This window comes from Tachysurus vachellii, chromosome 12 (genome assembly GCF_030014155.1).
Source record: "Tachysurus vachellii isolate PV-2020 chromosome 12, HZAU_Pvac_v1, whole genome shotgun sequence".
NCBI classification, from domain to species: domain Eukaryota; kingdom Metazoa; phylum Chordata; class Actinopteri; order Siluriformes; family Bagridae; genus Tachysurus; species Tachysurus vachellii.
In genome coordinates, this window is record NC_083471.1 from 18,376,845 (window position 1) to 18,395,608 (window position 18,764).

The window sequence follows — 18,764 nt, forward strand, 5'->3', positions numbered from 1 at the left end:
TCATTGATATGCTGGTACGATAGACAAAAGCACTCATCTTCAACAAAGTGGCTAAATTCATGTTAGGTTAAGAGCATTGCCTTGGAGGACAAGAGCAAGGAAACAATCTCGATGATGATAGCTTGTCACTGAGTAAAATGGTGGCATATGGCACTGAGGAGCAAACAAGCAAGAGAAGTGTGTTTGGAAACAAGACAAACAAGGACTGTGACTCAGGTGGTGCAGGAAAAATGACAGGCTACAAGCGATGATAATGGACCTGAAAAGATGTCTCGTGTTATTTCTGTTCTTTAGCCCCAAATAACCTGAATTTGTGTAGCTAGTCTGTATCTTCAAATCAGGATAAGGTCATTTACACACATGACTAACAGCAGAAAGATGAAATTTGTGTGAGTATTCTAAATATGGACAAATCATACATTTATTTTATACATTTAATTAAGTAAAAGCTCCAGTGTGCAAACATTCATTCATTCATTTTCTACCACTTATCCGAACTATTCTTGGGGAGCCTGTGCCTATCTCAGGCGTCATCGGGCATCAAGGCAGGATACACCCTGGACGGAGTGCCAACCCATCGCAGGGCACACACACACTCTCATTCACTCACACAATCACACACTACGGACAATTTTCCAGAGATGCCAATCAACCTACCATGCATGTCTTTGGACCGGGGGAGGAAACCGGAGTACCCGGAGGAATATAGTAACAGCAATTATGAGGTATTGTAATGTATTGTGCAAAACAGCAGCTGACGGAAGTGTGCAAGACAGCATGTGCAAAGAGAAAAAACAGTGTGCAAAAACAGCATGTAAACAATTTAATATGGGCGGTGCTTTAGATTTTATATTGGAATATTGGAGTGTGTATTTGATGTAGGTCAGTGCAGTCCATACAGTCCATCCATGTGTGTGTGTGTGTGTGTGTGTGTTGTGCTCAGTACAGTTAAGTTCAGTTATTGAGGAGTCTGATGGCTACCCTTTTCCAGATGGCAGGTGGGTGAAGAGTGTGTGAGGGGTGTGTGGGTTCATCCACAATGCGGTTGGCTTTGCGGATGCAGCATGTTGTGTAAATGTCTGTGATAAATGAAAGAGAGATTCCAATGGTCTTCTCAGCTGTCCTCACTATCTGCTGCAGCGTCTTGCGTTCCGAGTTGGTGCAATTCCCAAAACAGGCAGTGATGCAGCTACTCAGGATGCTCTCAAAGGTCCTTCTGTAGAACATGGTCAGTATGTGGGGGATAGAGATGGGCTTTTCTCAGCCTTGCTAAGAAATAGAGATGCTGCTGGGCTTTCTTGGTGATGGAGCTGGTGTTGAGTGACCAGGTCAGGTTCTCCGCTAGATGAACACCAATAAATTTGGTGCTCTTGACGATCTCTACAGAGGATCCTTTTGATGTTCAGTGGAGAGCGGTTGCTCTGTGCTCTCCTGAAGTAAACAACCATCTCTTTAGTTTTATCAACATTTAGAGACAGGCTCTACACCAGGCAGGTATGGTATGTTGGCTGTACACCAGGCAGTTAGTTGTGTCACCGCTTCTCTGTATGCTGACTCATCATTCTTGCTGATGAGACCCACCACGGTCGTGTCTCATCAGCATCATGCCAATCCATAATGCCATCTTCACATCCAAATTCTTCACTGCATTTTGTAAATATTTTGACGAGGTGCCAGGAGGCATAGTGTCTTTCTCAGGTGTCTAGAATTGTAATTGAAATCAGACGTGGAAAAGTAAATGCAGAGCTTAATTTGAACTCTGGAAGTGACCCCGCAATGGTGAAATGGTGATGTGGTAGCTTATTCGTTAAGGCGTTAGACCATTGATCAGAAAGTTTGAGTTCCAATCCCAGATTCACCAAGCGTCCACTGATATGTCCATGATCAAGGCTCTTAACCCTCAATTACTCAGTTGTATAAAAATAAGATAAAATGTAAGTTGCTCTGGATAAGTGTGCCAAAATCTGTACATGTAAATTTACTTTTAGATACATATATAAAAAACAATAAAAAAAGTCATTTCAAATTCAAGATATGATTTTAATCAGTGGAAAAAGCTTCCATAGTTGCCATATGGTACTTATTATTATTTATTAGACACAATACTATCTAAGGGACTAACTCTCAGTGCCAGTCCTAAGCCTGGATAAAGTGGGAGGGTTGCGTTAGGAAGGGCATCCGGCATAAAACCTGTGCCAAACTCAAATATGCAGATCAGATGATCTGCTGTGGCGACCCCAAACAGGGAGCAGCTGAAGGACAGCAACAATAACAACAACTAGCCAGAATATTGAAAATGCCCACCATAGTATGGTTACTATGGAAACAGCTACTCATACTTAGACTTATCAGTCTCAGAGGTCCTCCCTCACAAAGTCTTCTTACTGTGTCTCATCATCTAGCACAGTTTTAGCATTGGTAAAATATTTCAATACAAACATTTTAGTTAAACACATATCATGCAATATGTCAAACCTTTAACTCATGGGCAAAAAATATCAACCTATAGCACCAGTTTAAACGTAGCTCAATGGGTTGGAAAGCAATGGTCATGGCAACCCTGTACTTTTTTTTTTTCTCTTGTTTATTTATTTGGACACAAAATCTTCTAGTTTCAAGTACACTGGCTCTTGATTTGTCCATGTTCTAACTTTATATGTTCTCTTAAACACCCAAGCCTTAAATTAATTTTTTTAACCTTCACATAATTAACATTCAGGTTCAAATGGTTCTCATAAATCTTATCTGTGTCTTGCCCAGAATGTTCTGGCCCACTTGGTATGGAAGGAGGGATCATCTCCAACCAGCAGATCACCGCCTCTTCCACCCACCGTGCTCTTTTTGGTCTGCAGAAGTGGTACCCTTACTTCGCCCGGCTCAACAAAAAGGGACTGGTGAACGCCTGGACGGCTGCCGAAAATGACAGATGGCCATGGATCCAGGTAACAGATGCACAGAATGACACTGGTCATGGACAAATCTGTCATCACTGAATGAAAATGAATGTTAAGGACGTGCTTTTATTAAAAGGTTTGAACTTGGGGTTAAGGTTAAGGAAAGATTAATAGTTAAATAGTTATTAATAGTAAAAAAGACTCATAGTAGCTTAGCTTGGAAAGGATTGAATTTTGCATTAAATTTGTGATGATCATTGTAGGCTGCCTACATATGAACAGAATGAAAATGCTTTGTTCTGGCCAAGCCATTGTTTCTCTACAACACCACCACCCTGGGCAGCATTCCCAATGGATTTGTTGCTCAATGATCCGATTTCACTCAGATTCAACTTTGTTCAATTTTACATTAACCTTTTCATAGTACAAACGATGAGATGATCCCTTATAGATTACGTAGCTCAGTAGTAACAAACCATGGCTTAGGTATATAGGTATAGTGGAAGCATGGCTATTTATTTTGTGTTGCCCAATATTGAGGGCTGTTTAATATAGCCTTCAAGATGTATTACTTTTCTCTAAGACGCTAAACTTGTTTTCATCTAATCCAAAGTAGGTCTGGAATCAGTCTCATAGCTCTCAGATGTGTTTAAATTCACTTTTTTAAATTTAAAATTTTTAAAAACATTTAAAACCTTGACTTGTCCTCTCGATTTCTCTAGAGGATAACCAAAGTCTGAATTTTATTTAGACTTATCCTTTTTTATCACCTATGCAACAAGTGAATCTCAGAACACTGATCATATTTTGCCAGCCTTATATATAGAAACTAAGATATAGACCAATATGTATGTACATTATATCCATTTCCGCTTAGTTTCTGAAGTGGACGCCATACCAGTCCCTTGTTATGACGTTTATTGCCCTGGACAACATTTCTGCCAGTGCTTACAAACCCTTACAGCGCTTTACTTTTCTCATATAAAATTCAGACTGTGTTTTCAGACTGTACGAACGTTGTCATTGCATCTCTTTGTTTTGATTGATCGATATTGATGTTGTGGAACTGACAACACAACGTATCAATGCATATCAATGCTGTGCCACAGTCTCTCCTCAAGATCATTTGGTATTCTTTAAAACTATCCGCACTAGAGAAGGTTTGATTGATATGCTAGACAATCACAATGGAGAGAAGTCTCACTCCATTTACTTTCATTTCCTCAATGAGTGGCACCCTGTGAAACTCTGATTCATTCCTTAAACACATCCTTGTTGCATGCACAGTGGCTGAAGATCCCTGAGCAAAGGAGAGTTCAGCAGTATGATACAGTACGTTGTCTCCATAACACTGCATGAAACAGTTTGACCAGGATCAGTTAACCTTATGTTGTTTTCTGTTTCCTTATGATTTTAGACTCCCCTATATTTCTAATTCAGTTTTTCAGACTTTTGGGCAACACTGTGCTTTAAATTTAGTCCTTAAACTCCCAGATGCAACTTTCACACTCCTGTAATTTACTTTTTTACATTTTTATTTTCTTTGCACTAGTTTAGTTTATTGAATATTTCTGAATGCACCATATGAATTTAGAGATTAACTGCATAGTAAGCCACAATTTTAATGTTTCAAGAAAATGCCTTTTTTTATGCCTTTCATGAAAATTATAAAATTTTCATGTTTAGTAAAGAGAAATGATTTTCTCTACATTTTTTTTAACATTTTCTTTAAACACTAATGACGTTTAAGTGATTCTGAAACACACAGCCAATTTTAAAAGAGCACATTACTCACTTAGCAAAAACTATTACACTTTATATTTATTCATTCATTCATTCATTCATTTTCTACCGCTTATCCGAACTACCACGGGTCACGGGGAGCCTGTGCCTATCTCAGGCGTCATCGGGCATCAAGGCAGGATACACCCTGGACGGAGTGCCAACCCATCACAGGGCACACACACACTCTCATTCACTCAAGCAATCACACACTACGGACAATTTTCCAGAGATGCCAATCAACCTACCATGCATGTCTTTGGACCAGGGGAGGAAACCGGAGTACCCGGAGGAAACCCCGAGGCACGGAGAGAACATGCAAACTCCACACACACAAGGCGGAGGTGGGAATCGAACCCCCAACCCTGGAGGTGTGAGGCGAACATGCTAACCACTAAGCCACCGTGCCCCCCTCTTTATATTTTTTTTGGGGCATTTTTTTTTTGAAAAGAGACAGAGTAGGAAAGGCTTGCTTTAAAAGCAAGAAGATGAGCCTCCGAGCTAAATGTCAGTCACTTGAATGTAATCATTTCAGCTGATTTGTTATGACCCTCTAACGCCATTTGACCACTAAAACTAAAGCAGCTTGAAAACCCTAGTCTAATTAAAGACATTTTATGTCTTTAAAGGTAGCAATGCCACGGAATCCTAACCCAACCCTTTTTAAATCTTCTTGTTTTTCGTTTTTTTCTTTTGTACTATGCACACAGCTAGAGGTTGCTCAATGTGGTGCTTTCAGGCTGGTTAAAGAAAAAGGAGAATAGAACATGTAGTGAAGGATTGAGGAAACATCAAGTGCTTACGATGTTTGTCTGGCAGTAATGGTGCCATAGGGGATAGGTGCTTTGGAAGAGTGCACCATGTGAATTGTGGGAAAATAGTTGGGCAGACTTAGAGCCATATACAGTATTATGACAACATGAATAGTAAAATTCTGTGCACACTATGGGTTAAAGTGTAAACCACTTAATTTGTGTTTTATGTCTGGATCTTTAGAGCATTTTCACACCAAGTGTCAAGGTTAAACCGTTTGCCTGTCTAAATCAGAGCAAAAGTAATATTTTCTTTTACACCGCAAATAAAATAAAATCAACCAAAAATATTAGCTGAGAGGAGATTTACTCATATTTAATGGATAGAAATGCAGTAATGAGAAAAAGGTAAACAAACCTTTGCTAAGTGCATGTATATATCATAAAAAAAAAAGAATTAAATGAAATAATTATACAGTGAATTCCAGCAGCATAAGACTACAATACAATTCTGACACTATTAGCTTTTCATTTTCTAGATGAAATATAAACAGGTTTTTTATGTTTAACATTTAAAACAACAAAATAAGAAAGTAAGTGTTCAATATATAGCAAGAAGACGACAATTCTACTTTACAAACAAGCAGTTGTCAGTAACATAATTTGTCATGAAAATGGTATTAAATTAGAAATGTATGCAAAATAGAAGCCTTTTGGACCTTTTGTAATAAAAAAAACTGGCATTTCTGCAAATTATTTTGGCTCAGTTTGCACCTTGGGTCTGTTTAGCATCCTGCCTCCTATAATACATGGCATGTTTGGTTCACTTCCTCCATTTGGGTCAATAAGTTTGAATTGCTTTCTCGATGCTGCCGAGCAGGACTAGAGTTCACGTGGAACCAAACCAAGAGCACCTGACTTGTTTTGGTGCACACCTGAATCCCATTGTTGTGTTCACCTTCCTAAATAAACTACAGCAGGGTCCAAGTCAAACGTACTAAATGCCACATATGTGAAACCCCTCTTAGATTACTGTATTTAATTTATTTTCTCTTTTTTTCTTTCTGTCAACACAAGGCTGCCACAGGTGATGTAAGAGGTAATGCTCAACAGCAAAATAAATCAAACCAACTCCTAGAGCTGCGAACAACATAAATAGTGCTTATGTTTCTTGTGGTGTGTGCGTGTGTTTGTATTGCGTGTGTTTAACCGGGTTGCTGATTAGATAGGGAGGGTGTGTGTGAGATTTGTGTGTGCTGTCTGTATCTTGACTGTCTTACAGACATGCGATTGTTTTGTAGCACTCGGGGGAAATTTCTTTTGCCTTGAAGTGGACAATTTCCAGATTATATCTCTGACATCAGGAAATTTATGATTGAAAGTGTGTTGCTTTTGGGCATTTAGACATTTCGGTCGTCGACACGCAGGAAAATTTTGTGATATATTCTGCAGATTAGATTTTTGACATCTTGCTGGTTTGCTGTAGGCGTGCATAAACACAGAAGATAAATGAGGATATGTTAAAAGGTACAATAATTAAGCAACATGATAATTATATTAGTTTCCCCAAACGAGCTTAATGTACATATTTAATAAGGATAGAGAATGTGGAGTTATTAATTAGATTCATTAGATTTGTTTATTGTATTGTCCAATAAACCGTGTAACACAATCTGATTGCTTCCTCCAAATGTACCAACAGGAGCTCTGATTTGTGGCATGTCTGTGTCATTCTGATTAATCCCACCCAATTTACCCAGTGTGGGCCAGGCTTGTGATATGGCAATTACTCAACTTAATTATGCATCTTGCTGCAGTCTACCTATCCATGTTAGCAAAATGAATTATCCCAATGTCAGCCTTGAACATATTTACACAGCAGAATACGCTCACGCTTGGAACAACATTTAAAGGGGCAGTTCATAGATTTACAAGCAGTTAATTGTGGATACAAAGAAAGGAAAATGCCAGCATCACTAACAATTCTGTAAGGACCACAGCACCTCAGGGTGTGCGGTTATAGGAAAATAATATACAGTGTAGTGGTGAAGATCTTTTTATTTTTTTCCCAGTAGCATGATTTGATGTTTTTTTTTACAGCAGTTTGCCAAGATTCACGTTTCTTTGATTATAGAGCAACTCATTCTGTTGTTGTGGAACTTCTGCTATAGCACTTATAGCATAGTAAGTTCATTCAGCAATGTCAATCTCAACAATCCTTTTTAAATCTTTTTATTTGGAGCATCTACCATATGATTTTATGTATGTTTTTTTTGCTGTATTAGAACTTTATTAGAAATCTTGCAGCTAGAACTACAGTCAGAAATACAAAAATCACCACCTTCTGACCAATAAAATTTGACCATTGATGAGCACTGTGGTATAAATAAAAGTATTGAGAGCATAATAACTACCGCATAATATTGCTTATTTAAATCAGCTTTTTTAGTATAATGTACAGTATTCTTACCTGATAAATGACAGGTCTTTATTCTTTTCTGAAAAAAATACACAGTGATTCCTACAGTGTATTAGTGAGAGGATTTGGCTCACTAAGAGGAACATTTGACTCACTAAGAAGAATCATTTATTCTGAATGACTGTATTTCACTTATCTGTGCTCTTTTCAGAAATCTCTACATTTATGTAGAAGTTTCTCAAGCCGTGGTTGTAGCGAGATCACGTACAATTTTATGTCCTTTTCCAATTTTGTTCACTGGCTGGAGAATTGAGATCATGACTGCTAAATGACTCTCGCGTGAATCGTTGTCAGCGTGATGGACGGCTTCTGGGACACACAGCTATTCCGTGTCAGTCATCTGTGGCCCAAACAATTTCCGTAAAACTGACAAATATCACGGCACCAGATGTTTCCGATGCTGTGTGTGTGGGTGCCAGATGTATCACTAGGTGAAAGGAGTCCAACATCTGTGGTCATTATGGGATTGATGCAGTACTTCGATTACTAATGCTATGGTTTTCTAATCATAGCCAGATAATTGACCACTGTTGTTTTGGTTCTAAGCCACAAAATAAAGAGATAAGAGTGCGATGAAATCAGGTCAGCTTTGTCTACAGTGTAACATCAGATCATCAAGATCATTATATTTTAAGCTGATTATTTTACTCTTGGCTACATCCACAAACTAAGAGCCAGAAGTTAATTAGTTTGATAATATTTTCTATTGAAATGTGCTGATACATGAGTTAAAAATTGATGGTTCAATGGGAGTATGAGCAGAATGTTTAGCAGCTCAGTCCTAAAGCTAGAAAAAAATATTCTACACAAGCTTGTCCTGGAGGTAATAACTGTCTCTGTTATAGCAGCTCATACAGTCAGCAGTAATCCAGTATCGTGTGATTTACTACTAAATATGTTAGACCTACTCAGGGTAGCTGTGATTTGATTTTTTTTTAAAAGCCCCACAAGTCAACAGAATGACTAAATAATCTCTTTCCTTCCAGATGGGAATATACGCTGTTATGTATTTGTCTCAGAGTCTGCATGTTTCGCATCAGTATCCATGTGTTTTACAATCTTTGATTCATCTTCATGTAAAAGCAAAGAGCGCATCTAACTGGTGATTTGTGTGGACCATGAAAATCCCCAGAGCCAGTGCTCGTGCGCAGTAAGATGGTGAATTAGCTGTCATCAGGAGCAGCTGACTGTAGCTTTCTCGCACACTTACATCCCCGCCGCCAACCCACCCCAACCCCACTCACCCAGCAGTAACAAATCACTTTACAGCATGAATCATAACTATTACTTTGTCCTTGTTTCATGAAAAGACCAAGCATCGTCTTGGTCTATCCTCCTTTTCTCTCCTCCTCACCCCTTGAATGCACTCAGGTAGGCCCCAGACAACTCAAAGACAGCTTCACCTTAGGCAAAACATCACCGCTCTGGCTGACTGCTCTCACTTTCTGTTAAGAGGAAGACTAACTGCCTCAGTACAGTCGGGGGGTCTCTAGATGCTCTGTATGAGTAAGACAGATGAGTCGTGACATCAAGCAGTGTGGGAGTTGTTATCAAAGCCCCATTACTTACTCTTCTGTTGTGTGCCTCTGATAGGAGTGGACAACGGTGTATGTGTTAAGTTGGTTTGGACCGAGATGATGTCATGTGTGCACACACACACACACATATAAGCACACGTACACACACACAACATGTAGTTCATGTATTCATTCTTCATCATATCTTTCTGAGTCTGCATGTATGTATGTATGTATGTATGTATGTATGTTTGTATGTATGTATGTACAGTATGTATGTATGTATGTGCTGTAAAATGGACTGATATCCCATTTTTCCAGCTGTCCGTAAGCATTGTGGTATGGATAATATTAAATTATAATATTAAAAATAAGTAGCCGAGATCGCACCCACTTCAGGTTTAAGTCTGAATGCAAATAAATCTATATATCAATACGAACATTTGACCCACCAAATACAGATACAGTGTCATTGTCTTAAGATGGTGTGCACACGTTGTGCATGCAAACAAGTTAGAGGCCTTCTTTTTCCCTGAGCTCGCACCATTCTTCCCTCTAGGCTCCTTGGGAAGGGCACCACTGATTATCCATTACTCATCTCTCTCTCTCTCTCTCTCTCTCTCTCTCTCTCTCTCTCACACCAGATAAACCTGCAGAGAAGGATGCGGGTCACAGGCCTGATAACACAGGGGGCCAAGCGGATTGGGAGCCCTGAGTACGTGAAGTCATACAAAGTTGCCTCCAGCGACGACGGAAAGACATGGAGGACATACAAAGTCAAGGGGACAGACCAGGATATGGTGAGATGTGTTTTTAATTAGCCGGTGGCTCAGCGTGCCTCACACTCCACACACTTTAACAACTCTTCAGATTGGATTTTTTTATAATGTTTCGGGATGAAGGAGAGCCACTAGGGCCACCAAGGATGCGCAATGCTCCATCATTTTTGACGGAGCCCCTCCCTTCATTTTCTATTACCCTGCCTCAATTCCCACTCTTGTTTTATTTCATCTTTTTATTTTTTTTATGATCTCCTCTATTGACTTTGGGTGGAAATTTTTGCCGCATCATTGTCTGCTTTTGTCAAGGATGTTCTGTTTTATGCCTGTGTCATTTTGCTGAGACGAAGTCATTTATTGGCTGTGTGACAGTGAAGTATTGTTCCTATGGTTTAGTATGACATGCTTGTTTATATTACACTTCTTTTATGAGCCGGTATTATAACTGCCTGATGGTTAAATCCTACAACAACAGTAGCAAAAGAATGATTTTTAAGGTTAACACTGACATCTCTGCCCCGCTGTCTGTATGCAGATATTCCGGGGCAATGTTGACAACAACACTCCCTCGGCCAACTCATTCACTCCCCCTATCGAGGCTCAGTATGTGAGGATCTACCCGCAAGTCTGTAGAAGACACTGCACCCTGCGCATGGAGCTTCTAGGCTGTGAACTCACAGGTTAGTCTTGCCTGGATACTGTAGAATTGGCTCCTCTCCCAGTAGCTGCTTCTGTAATCATAAACTTTAATCTTTTGTCTTTATTATCTACACCTTCATGCTATATTGATTTATATCCCCACTATCTGTGTGTCACCCAGGTATACGGTTCCTCTTGAGGTTTTTTCTTGTCTTTTCAGATTTTTTTTGTCACCCCTGGTTTGTTTATTAATGATCAAATTCTGCATTCAGATGTGTCTTCAGCTGCAATATCTATTCTTTAAAGCACTAAAGAAATTAAATAAAAAGTAAAAATGAGTGAAGGCCAATGTAAGCATTTGTGGTATTATTACAACTTCATCAATCTGAGATATTAATTCTAAATAATTTTTAATTGAACTCATGCTTGGCACTACGGTTTTTCATTGCCATCATGTACCAAATAAATTGCACTGTTTTGTTTTCTTAAATCTCCATTCCAGTGTGCATCAATTTGGAAAACTGTATGTCACATTGTTATAACCTATGACTAATAAGCTATTTAACACCACAGGATGCTCAGAGCCTCTGGGGCTGAAGTCTGGCCATGTACAGGACTATCAAATCACAGCATCCAGCACTTTCCGAACCCTCAACATGGACATGTTTACCTGGGAGCCCAGCAAAGCCCGTCTGGACAAGCAGGGAAAGGTTAATGCTTGGACGGCTGGACATAGTGATCAGTCCCAATGGCTACAGGTATTACTGTCTCTGTCTATTCTATTCTCTCAGTGTGACTGGCAGCCCATTATCCCTCCTGGAATCACAGTGTGACTGCCAGGTTTAATGACAGAATGCATGTCAAACCGTGACCCAGTTTGTTCCAAATTTGTCCTGACATTATGAAATCCCCACTGTCTGTTTGGGAACATATTATTATATCTACAATATATAGAAATGTTATGATAAAGCACTTTCAAGTTTAAAACTGCAAATTAGGTTCAATTTAGTGATGATTCGATATCTCTCTATCGCTCTCTCTCTTTCTGTCTCTCTCTCTCTCTCTCTTTCTCTCTCTCCCTCACACACACACACACACACACACAAAACACATTCTGTGTTATAGACAGCAGACAAAGACGTCAAGTATTGTCGTATATATTTATTCCCTGTAAAATGACCACAGTATTCATTCCTATCATTATTTCACAAATAAATTACCTGGAGGATCTACAGTATATATAGAAGGAATCTCCAGTTAAGTCAATATGTTCAGCAGCCTGGCAGGTAAAATCTGGTTAAACATAGGGGCTTAAACAAAACAAAAAGAGAGAGAGAGCTGCTGTTTAATGTAAAGCAGTACCACTTAAAGTAAAAGTAATAGTAAAATAGTCAGGATGATGTTTGTATATAATTGAAGTACAAGTGGAATAAGCAACGGCAAAAATCTCTTAACGCTGTCTTCTGTGAATACATTTTATGGCTTCTCTGCTGCTCTAATCAGACACCTCTCAACAGAATGCTGCTGAGTGTTTAAGAGCGTACTAAACTGGACAGGTAAGGCGTTTGCTGTTTAATTCTTTCCATCAAAGGGCTGGTAAATCCTTTATCTACAACGGCAGAGAGGCTTTTGATAGGATCCTCAGTCAGTGTTCATTAAAATAACTGATCACTTTTAACCAGACTGCTAACAAGTGCTATTCGTCACAAACCCCAATAAATCGCAGTTGCTCTGATTCTCCCAGGAGAGTCTTCTAGAAACTACTGAAAACACATGCATTACTATTTAAGCTAACGCAGAAGTCTGGTGTAATCATTTTATAATTAGATCTGCATAACAACAACAAAGACAAATCTCTGTCAAGGTTTAACTGTAACCTTTGCCCTGTTGCATATTGTATTGTATTGTTTCCGTGGGCATGAAGTTTCACTTCAGCCTTAGTGAAATACAAAACTAAACACAGCTTACAAAAATAAAGCCCATTAGCATAAAGACACACATGCTAACAACAACATGGATATTCTTCTCTTCAGCAAATTTAATGATCAGAGCTTTCATTTGACAATCTAATAAAATCTAATGTGGCATTTATATTGTCGCCTGCTGCTAGATTTTGTTTCAGGAAAAAGAATGTTTTTGAACTATTTAATCTTCTTAGCTAAATTGCCTCATGACTAAATTGAGAATTATTGATTGGTCTTCAAGGACTCTAACTCAAAAACCTTAGGAGCTGATTCAGGATTTTATAATGCAAAGCTTAACTCTACATCCCTTGTTTGGTCCATCAACATGTCTTTATTCCTGATAAATGATAACAAGATAAGTAGCAAAAAGTTGTAGCAGCTTAGCTTATGGAAATTCTGTCACAGTTATGAGAATGTAAGAGAGTGAAGCAGAGATGTAGATACTCTAAATGTCATTTCTACTCCAGTTACCATGGTGAATAATCGATTATCAGTGACATTACAGAATGACTACAGGCTTGATAGATTAATTGAATTAATCAAGCTTAATGACAAATTAAGTATTCCAATTAATCAAGACAACTGCACTGCTGCAGACACTGAAGAAAAAAAAAATAACAGCAACACCAGAGAATGCACGCGTCTCAGAGATAACCATGTGTAGCACACTGTACTTTTCCTCTGCAGAATAAAGCACTTTGGCTCACACTCCATGGGCCAGCTGCAGTAAACCATTTGCACCCACATTACATATTATGTTTCAAACAGCCATAATAGACTAAACGACTAATTCAAACACCAGGCAGTAACACACAAAGTACACGTCTCTCTGTGGCATATTGTCCGTAATGGCAGTTGCCGGGCATGTTCATAAAATTCTCCTTCATTACTCCTTTCATTTTGAAATCCTGTTTTGAAAATTAATTACCATTGTGATGTTAAAATATGTTGTTATTTGACAGGGAAAGGACTATGCATGTCAGTTTAATAAGGACAGTTCAAAACAAACAAACTGCAGACAAACAAAAGGTCGGATTCAAGCACAGGTTGGTCGATTAGCACAGTAGTATAGGGGCTAAGACAGGTAAATAATAGGCAAGAATCAATAAACAGGATTATCTAGGACAAAGGCAGGTATGGTAAAGTCATGGAACAACTGAACAGATCAAATACTTCACAAAATAACAGGGAAACAAAATGTGCTTTTAAACAGTGCCAAACACAACTTAATAATTAAGAACAAATGAATATAATTAAAAGGACGGTGACTGGGAGCGTTCTTCTTTGCTGTTATAATAACCTTAACTCACCTAGGAAGGCTTTCCAATAGAATATTAAGTTTGGCTTTGAATTGTTCATTCAGTCGTAAGAGCATAATTAAGGCAAGGCACTGAGGAGTCCGGGGTGCAGTTGTTGTTTCAGTCATGCCAGACAGGTTATTGGGGTGAGATCAGGGTTCTCTGCAGGCCACTTGAGTTCTTCCACTTCAAACTTGGCAAACCGTGACTTCATGGTCCTGTCATGCTGGGACATTTTTGTGCAAGTGAAGGGAAATTATGCTACAGCATACATTGACATCCTTACATCATACAATTGTGTGCAACAATCTGGGAAAGCTCCACATGTAAATGTTGTGGTCAGGTGTCTACATATGTTTGACTAAATGTGCATTTACGCCATTTTGTAGACTCCTAGAGCAACTTGCATTTATACAGCTGAGCAATTAAGGGCCTTCCTCTGGGGCCCAGAACTGCCAGATTTGCAGAACTTCCAATCAGTTATACAATACCTTAACCACTGAGCTACCACTTCCCACATGGTGGGATTTATAGTGTATTAGATTTTTACCTGCTGTATTAAACAAAGCTGAGAGCAAAGATTAGACTAAAACTGCTGCAAATAAGCTGCTAAATTTTGGTGGTGACTCTCAAGTGCCTATTTTATGGGACAATGATAAAAAAAAGGAATCTATAGCATAAATCATGTGTGGTGACCTGTGAACTTATTATTTCTGCCCTGCACCTCCAAAATGACAAAAACTAGTTGGAAAGTCGGTGAAGAAATGAAAAGTGTGAACGATATTCAGCATATTCTGTTCAGGCAATTAGCAGAAGCCGGAATCGAATGTGATTTTCTCAGCCTCCCAAAACCTGGTGTAAGTTAGCACCGTGTGAGTTATGTGGAGCCGTGTAAGCAATGGTGCAATATACAAATGTCAAGAATGCAGCCTTCACTTTCGATGTACACTGATTTAGAGAATGTAAAGTGTTTAAGGACTGAGTCCTGGTCCCTGTCACGGTGGCAGGTTGAAGAAAATTGGGTGGCATTAAAAGGTGTACATTTTTACATTATTCTGATTGATGCTGCAAGTCTGATGCTTGTTGTTTGTTAAGAAATCATTGTTATATTTACTTTACCCATGTTTCGGGTTAGAACCTGGAGACTTCTGTGTCCACTTGTCCCTTATTAATTCCTTTAATGAAGTAAAATTTAGTTCAACTTATTGGCACTAAAACCTTTTGCCTTAAGAATAATAACAGTCACATTTTGAGAAGGAGTTTACTGTTAGCAATGCTGGCTTGTTTGCCATTCAGATAAAACTAATCAAGCCGAGCTCAGCACAGCAGGAGCTGATTTATAGCAGAGGGCTCGCTTCTGGGTCTGTGCAGTGTGTCTTTAGTTTCCCTAAGGCTTTTTGTGACTGTCGCCCTTGCACGATAGATATAATATAGCAATGTAAGTGTTTTTTATCCTGCTAGCCTAGCATTCTATTTATTTATTCTATCGCTATTATGTTTTTATTCGAATTATATATCAGTCTTCTCGATTTTTTTTTCCTTCCAATATGTTATCATTTTTAGCTTTTCTTTTATGTGTCAATTTGGTTATGATGGTTGCATCGATAATATATAAAAATGGACATAGTGATTTAGTTCTTTCTACTCGCAAGACTGCAAGATTAGGCACTATTGTTTAGTGTGTGGATTCAAGCCAAAGTCAGTTAGATGATCTGTGGACCCACCTGGAAGCAAGAACCAGAACTATAAGCTGCTTTACACTATGCTAGATGCAGACTTGGAAAGGGGCCCATTAGGGAAAGTGCAAAGGCAGGCTTTTCTCCCATTTTACTCCACCAGCAACCTCCATCTAGGCAGCAAATTCACCTAATAAGCTAGAGGATGCCACTGGTTCCCAATCCTCCTTCATTACTCATGGCTATGCAAAAGTCACAGCAGCAGTTAGCCAGCAAAGTTAGACTATACAAAGTTTTTTTTATACTCTGATAAATGAAAATCCCATTATCAGAAATGTCATGACCATCGCAAACGTTAAGCATTGTTTCACACATGAAAGATTTTAGAAGTCAAGTGATTTCATGCACAGCGAGACGAGCTCTGATAAGCATGGCCCATTGTGTTGTATTCATTCCTCATGCTACACTGTTGTCTACGCTACTGTCTATATTTTGAATGGCCAGAAGATGATTATTAACTTTCTATAACATCAAGGTGTTTGTTCTAATATGTTAATGTTGTTGTATTAACAATTTACACATGTTCACTTTACACAAAATGCTTAAAAATCCTAAACTATTAATGCTGCGATGCAGTTTCTTCTTGGAAGTGTGTTTACAGTAGTTTCTTAGATAAAACACACATTGACCCCCAGAGGTGGTCTGAGCCCTTCGTTGTTACCCTCAAACTGTACAAGTGCCTACGGTGGCCGGGAAGTGCAAAACAAATTAACAAAACCCAAACCAAATTAACAAAACCGAAAACACATTAACAAAACCGAAAACACATTAACAAAACCCAAACCAAATTAACAAAACCCAAACCAAATTAACAAAACCCAAACCAAATTAACAAAACCGAAAACACATTAACAAGTCAGACAACCCGGAAGCGGTTGGTATAATTTGTTAATGGAAACTTACCATCATCGGACGAGACACCTTTCATTCACCTTTATATCTTTAATGACAGTCGTCTTGTCCAATGATCGGTAAGTTTCCATTCACAAACTATACCTACCGTTTCCGGGTTGTCTGAATCGGTGCACGCAACACATTAACAAATCAGAAAACACATTAACAAATCAGAAAACACATTAACAAATCAGAAAACACATTAACAAATCAGAAAACAAATTAACAAATCAGAAAACAAATGAACAAATCAGAAAACACAACGACATTTCAGACAACCCGGAAGCGGTTGGTATAGTTTGTGATTGGACAAGACACCTGTCACTCAAAGTATACATGCAGTTCAACAGTCTGCCACAGGGAAAAGTTGGAATGGATGGATGGAATGGATTACTGTGGATTAATTGTGTTATTTTCTTGAACGGAGAACTTTATTTAAACGGAGAACTTTACACATTACACATAAGATTCCATACCTGTATATCTTGAGTGACAGGTGTCTTGTCCAATGATCGGTAAGTTTCCATTCAAAAAACGATACACTACCGTTTCTGGGTTGTCTGACTTGTCGTTGTGTTTTCGAATTTGTTAATTTGGTTTGGGTTTTGTTAATTTGGTTTGGGTTTTGTTAATGTGTTTTTGGTTTTGTTAATTTGGTTTGGGTTTTGTTAATTTGTTTTGCACTTCCCGGCCACCGTAAGTGCCCCCTTTACTAATTATATTTTATAGGGCTCCAGGATGACTCAGAAAGCAAAGACTCTCACCTGGAGTGTATTTTTGAGCTCTTTAACAGGAATTTGTGAGCTGCACCAGCACCCAAGATCTGCTTCAGTGAGGCACAACTGGTTCAGCATCACCCCAGGAGTATAGCTTGAGGGTCGTATTAGGTACCAAAAGTTTCATTGCTATCGATTGGTTTATGGATATTTTGCCTCAGTGAACTCCAACCTGTCACGGATGCACACATCGGCACACTGCAGAAGTGTGTGTGTGTGTTTGTGTGAAAACATGAGCTTTTTTCCTCTCACTGTGATGCTTAAAATACCAATAGTATCAAAGCTGTAGCTGTATGGGATTTATTATTGTTATTTATTATTATTTTGTCACGTTGTGTTAACGTTCTGTAACACACATGAAAAGGGTTTATATCGGAATGAACAAAGGGTGGCAATGAATTATTAATGTAGCAGGCATAGATCAGTATCCTGTAACATCAGTATGAGCAATACATACTGTGTTACCTAAGCCTTCTGTTGGAGTGCTGTGTTCCTCAACATCACCCTGAGCCATTACATCACAAACAAAACAATCTGCACTCAAAAATGGGAGGCTTTCCTTCTGTTGTTCTCTAGACCCTTTCACCTTGTTAAGCTTTTCATTATCAGATCTCTTTTGTCACCAGGTGGTCATTATTCTGTCCCACTGCTTTTTATTCTACAACAAAATTATGCCCCACAATGTGGCTTGCTGTTATGAAAATAATGAACAATCAAGTGTCAGGTGGTATCATGTATATGATCTGAGCTATAAATCAACTCTTTCTGACCAATCAAATTTCAACATAAGACAAATTCGACATAATACGCCATAACATTAGCCGTAGCTGCAAAATGACCAATAGCTCTGTTTCTCCTCTAAGCGAGTGTGAAGTGGTGATTTATCTCGCTTGCTTGCATCTGTCTCATGCTGTCTCTGCAGGTTGTTATTCCTTTGCAGTTAAACAAAAAAAAAATGCTTTCCTGTGTTTGCTTGTTTTCCATCCTTGTCCACATTGTGAATAGAAAGGCCTTGGTGACCTCACTTCTGATTTCTGTTCTGTGTTTCTACTGTTAATGGTGAGGAGGCGATCATTTGAACTCGAAATCATATTTCATTACATAATATACTGAAATGAGAAGTCATTTAGAAATTGCATTTCATGAATAGTGTTATATGATTAAAGTAAAAGCCCATAAAAAGAAACTGTAACAGATATTTGTGTCATAAAATGATTCCCATCAGAAGAGTAAACCAGTCGCTTAAATTTTACA

At 38.7% G+C, this 18,764-nt stretch overlaps 1 protein-coding gene across 2 annotated transcripts in view; it reads left to right on the forward strand.

Moving 5' to 3' along the window:
- The window catches only part of edil3a (EGF-like repeats and discoidin I-like domains 3a), a 174,682-nt gene that overhangs the window by 124,862 nt on the left and 31,056 nt on the right, over nt 1-18,764 (forward strand). For both annotated transcript variants that reach the window (XM_060884204.1, XM_060884205.1), the window contains exons 5-8: nt 2,761-2,942; nt 10,069-10,224; nt 10,739-10,883; nt 11,416-11,600. In XM_060884204.1, the coding sequence (XP_060740187.1) occupies nt 2,761-2,942; nt 10,069-10,224; nt 10,739-10,883; nt 11,416-11,600 (668 nt within the window). The remainder of the gene's footprint in view (nt 1-2,760; nt 2,943-10,068; nt 10,225-10,738; nt 10,884-11,415; nt 11,601-18,764) is intronic.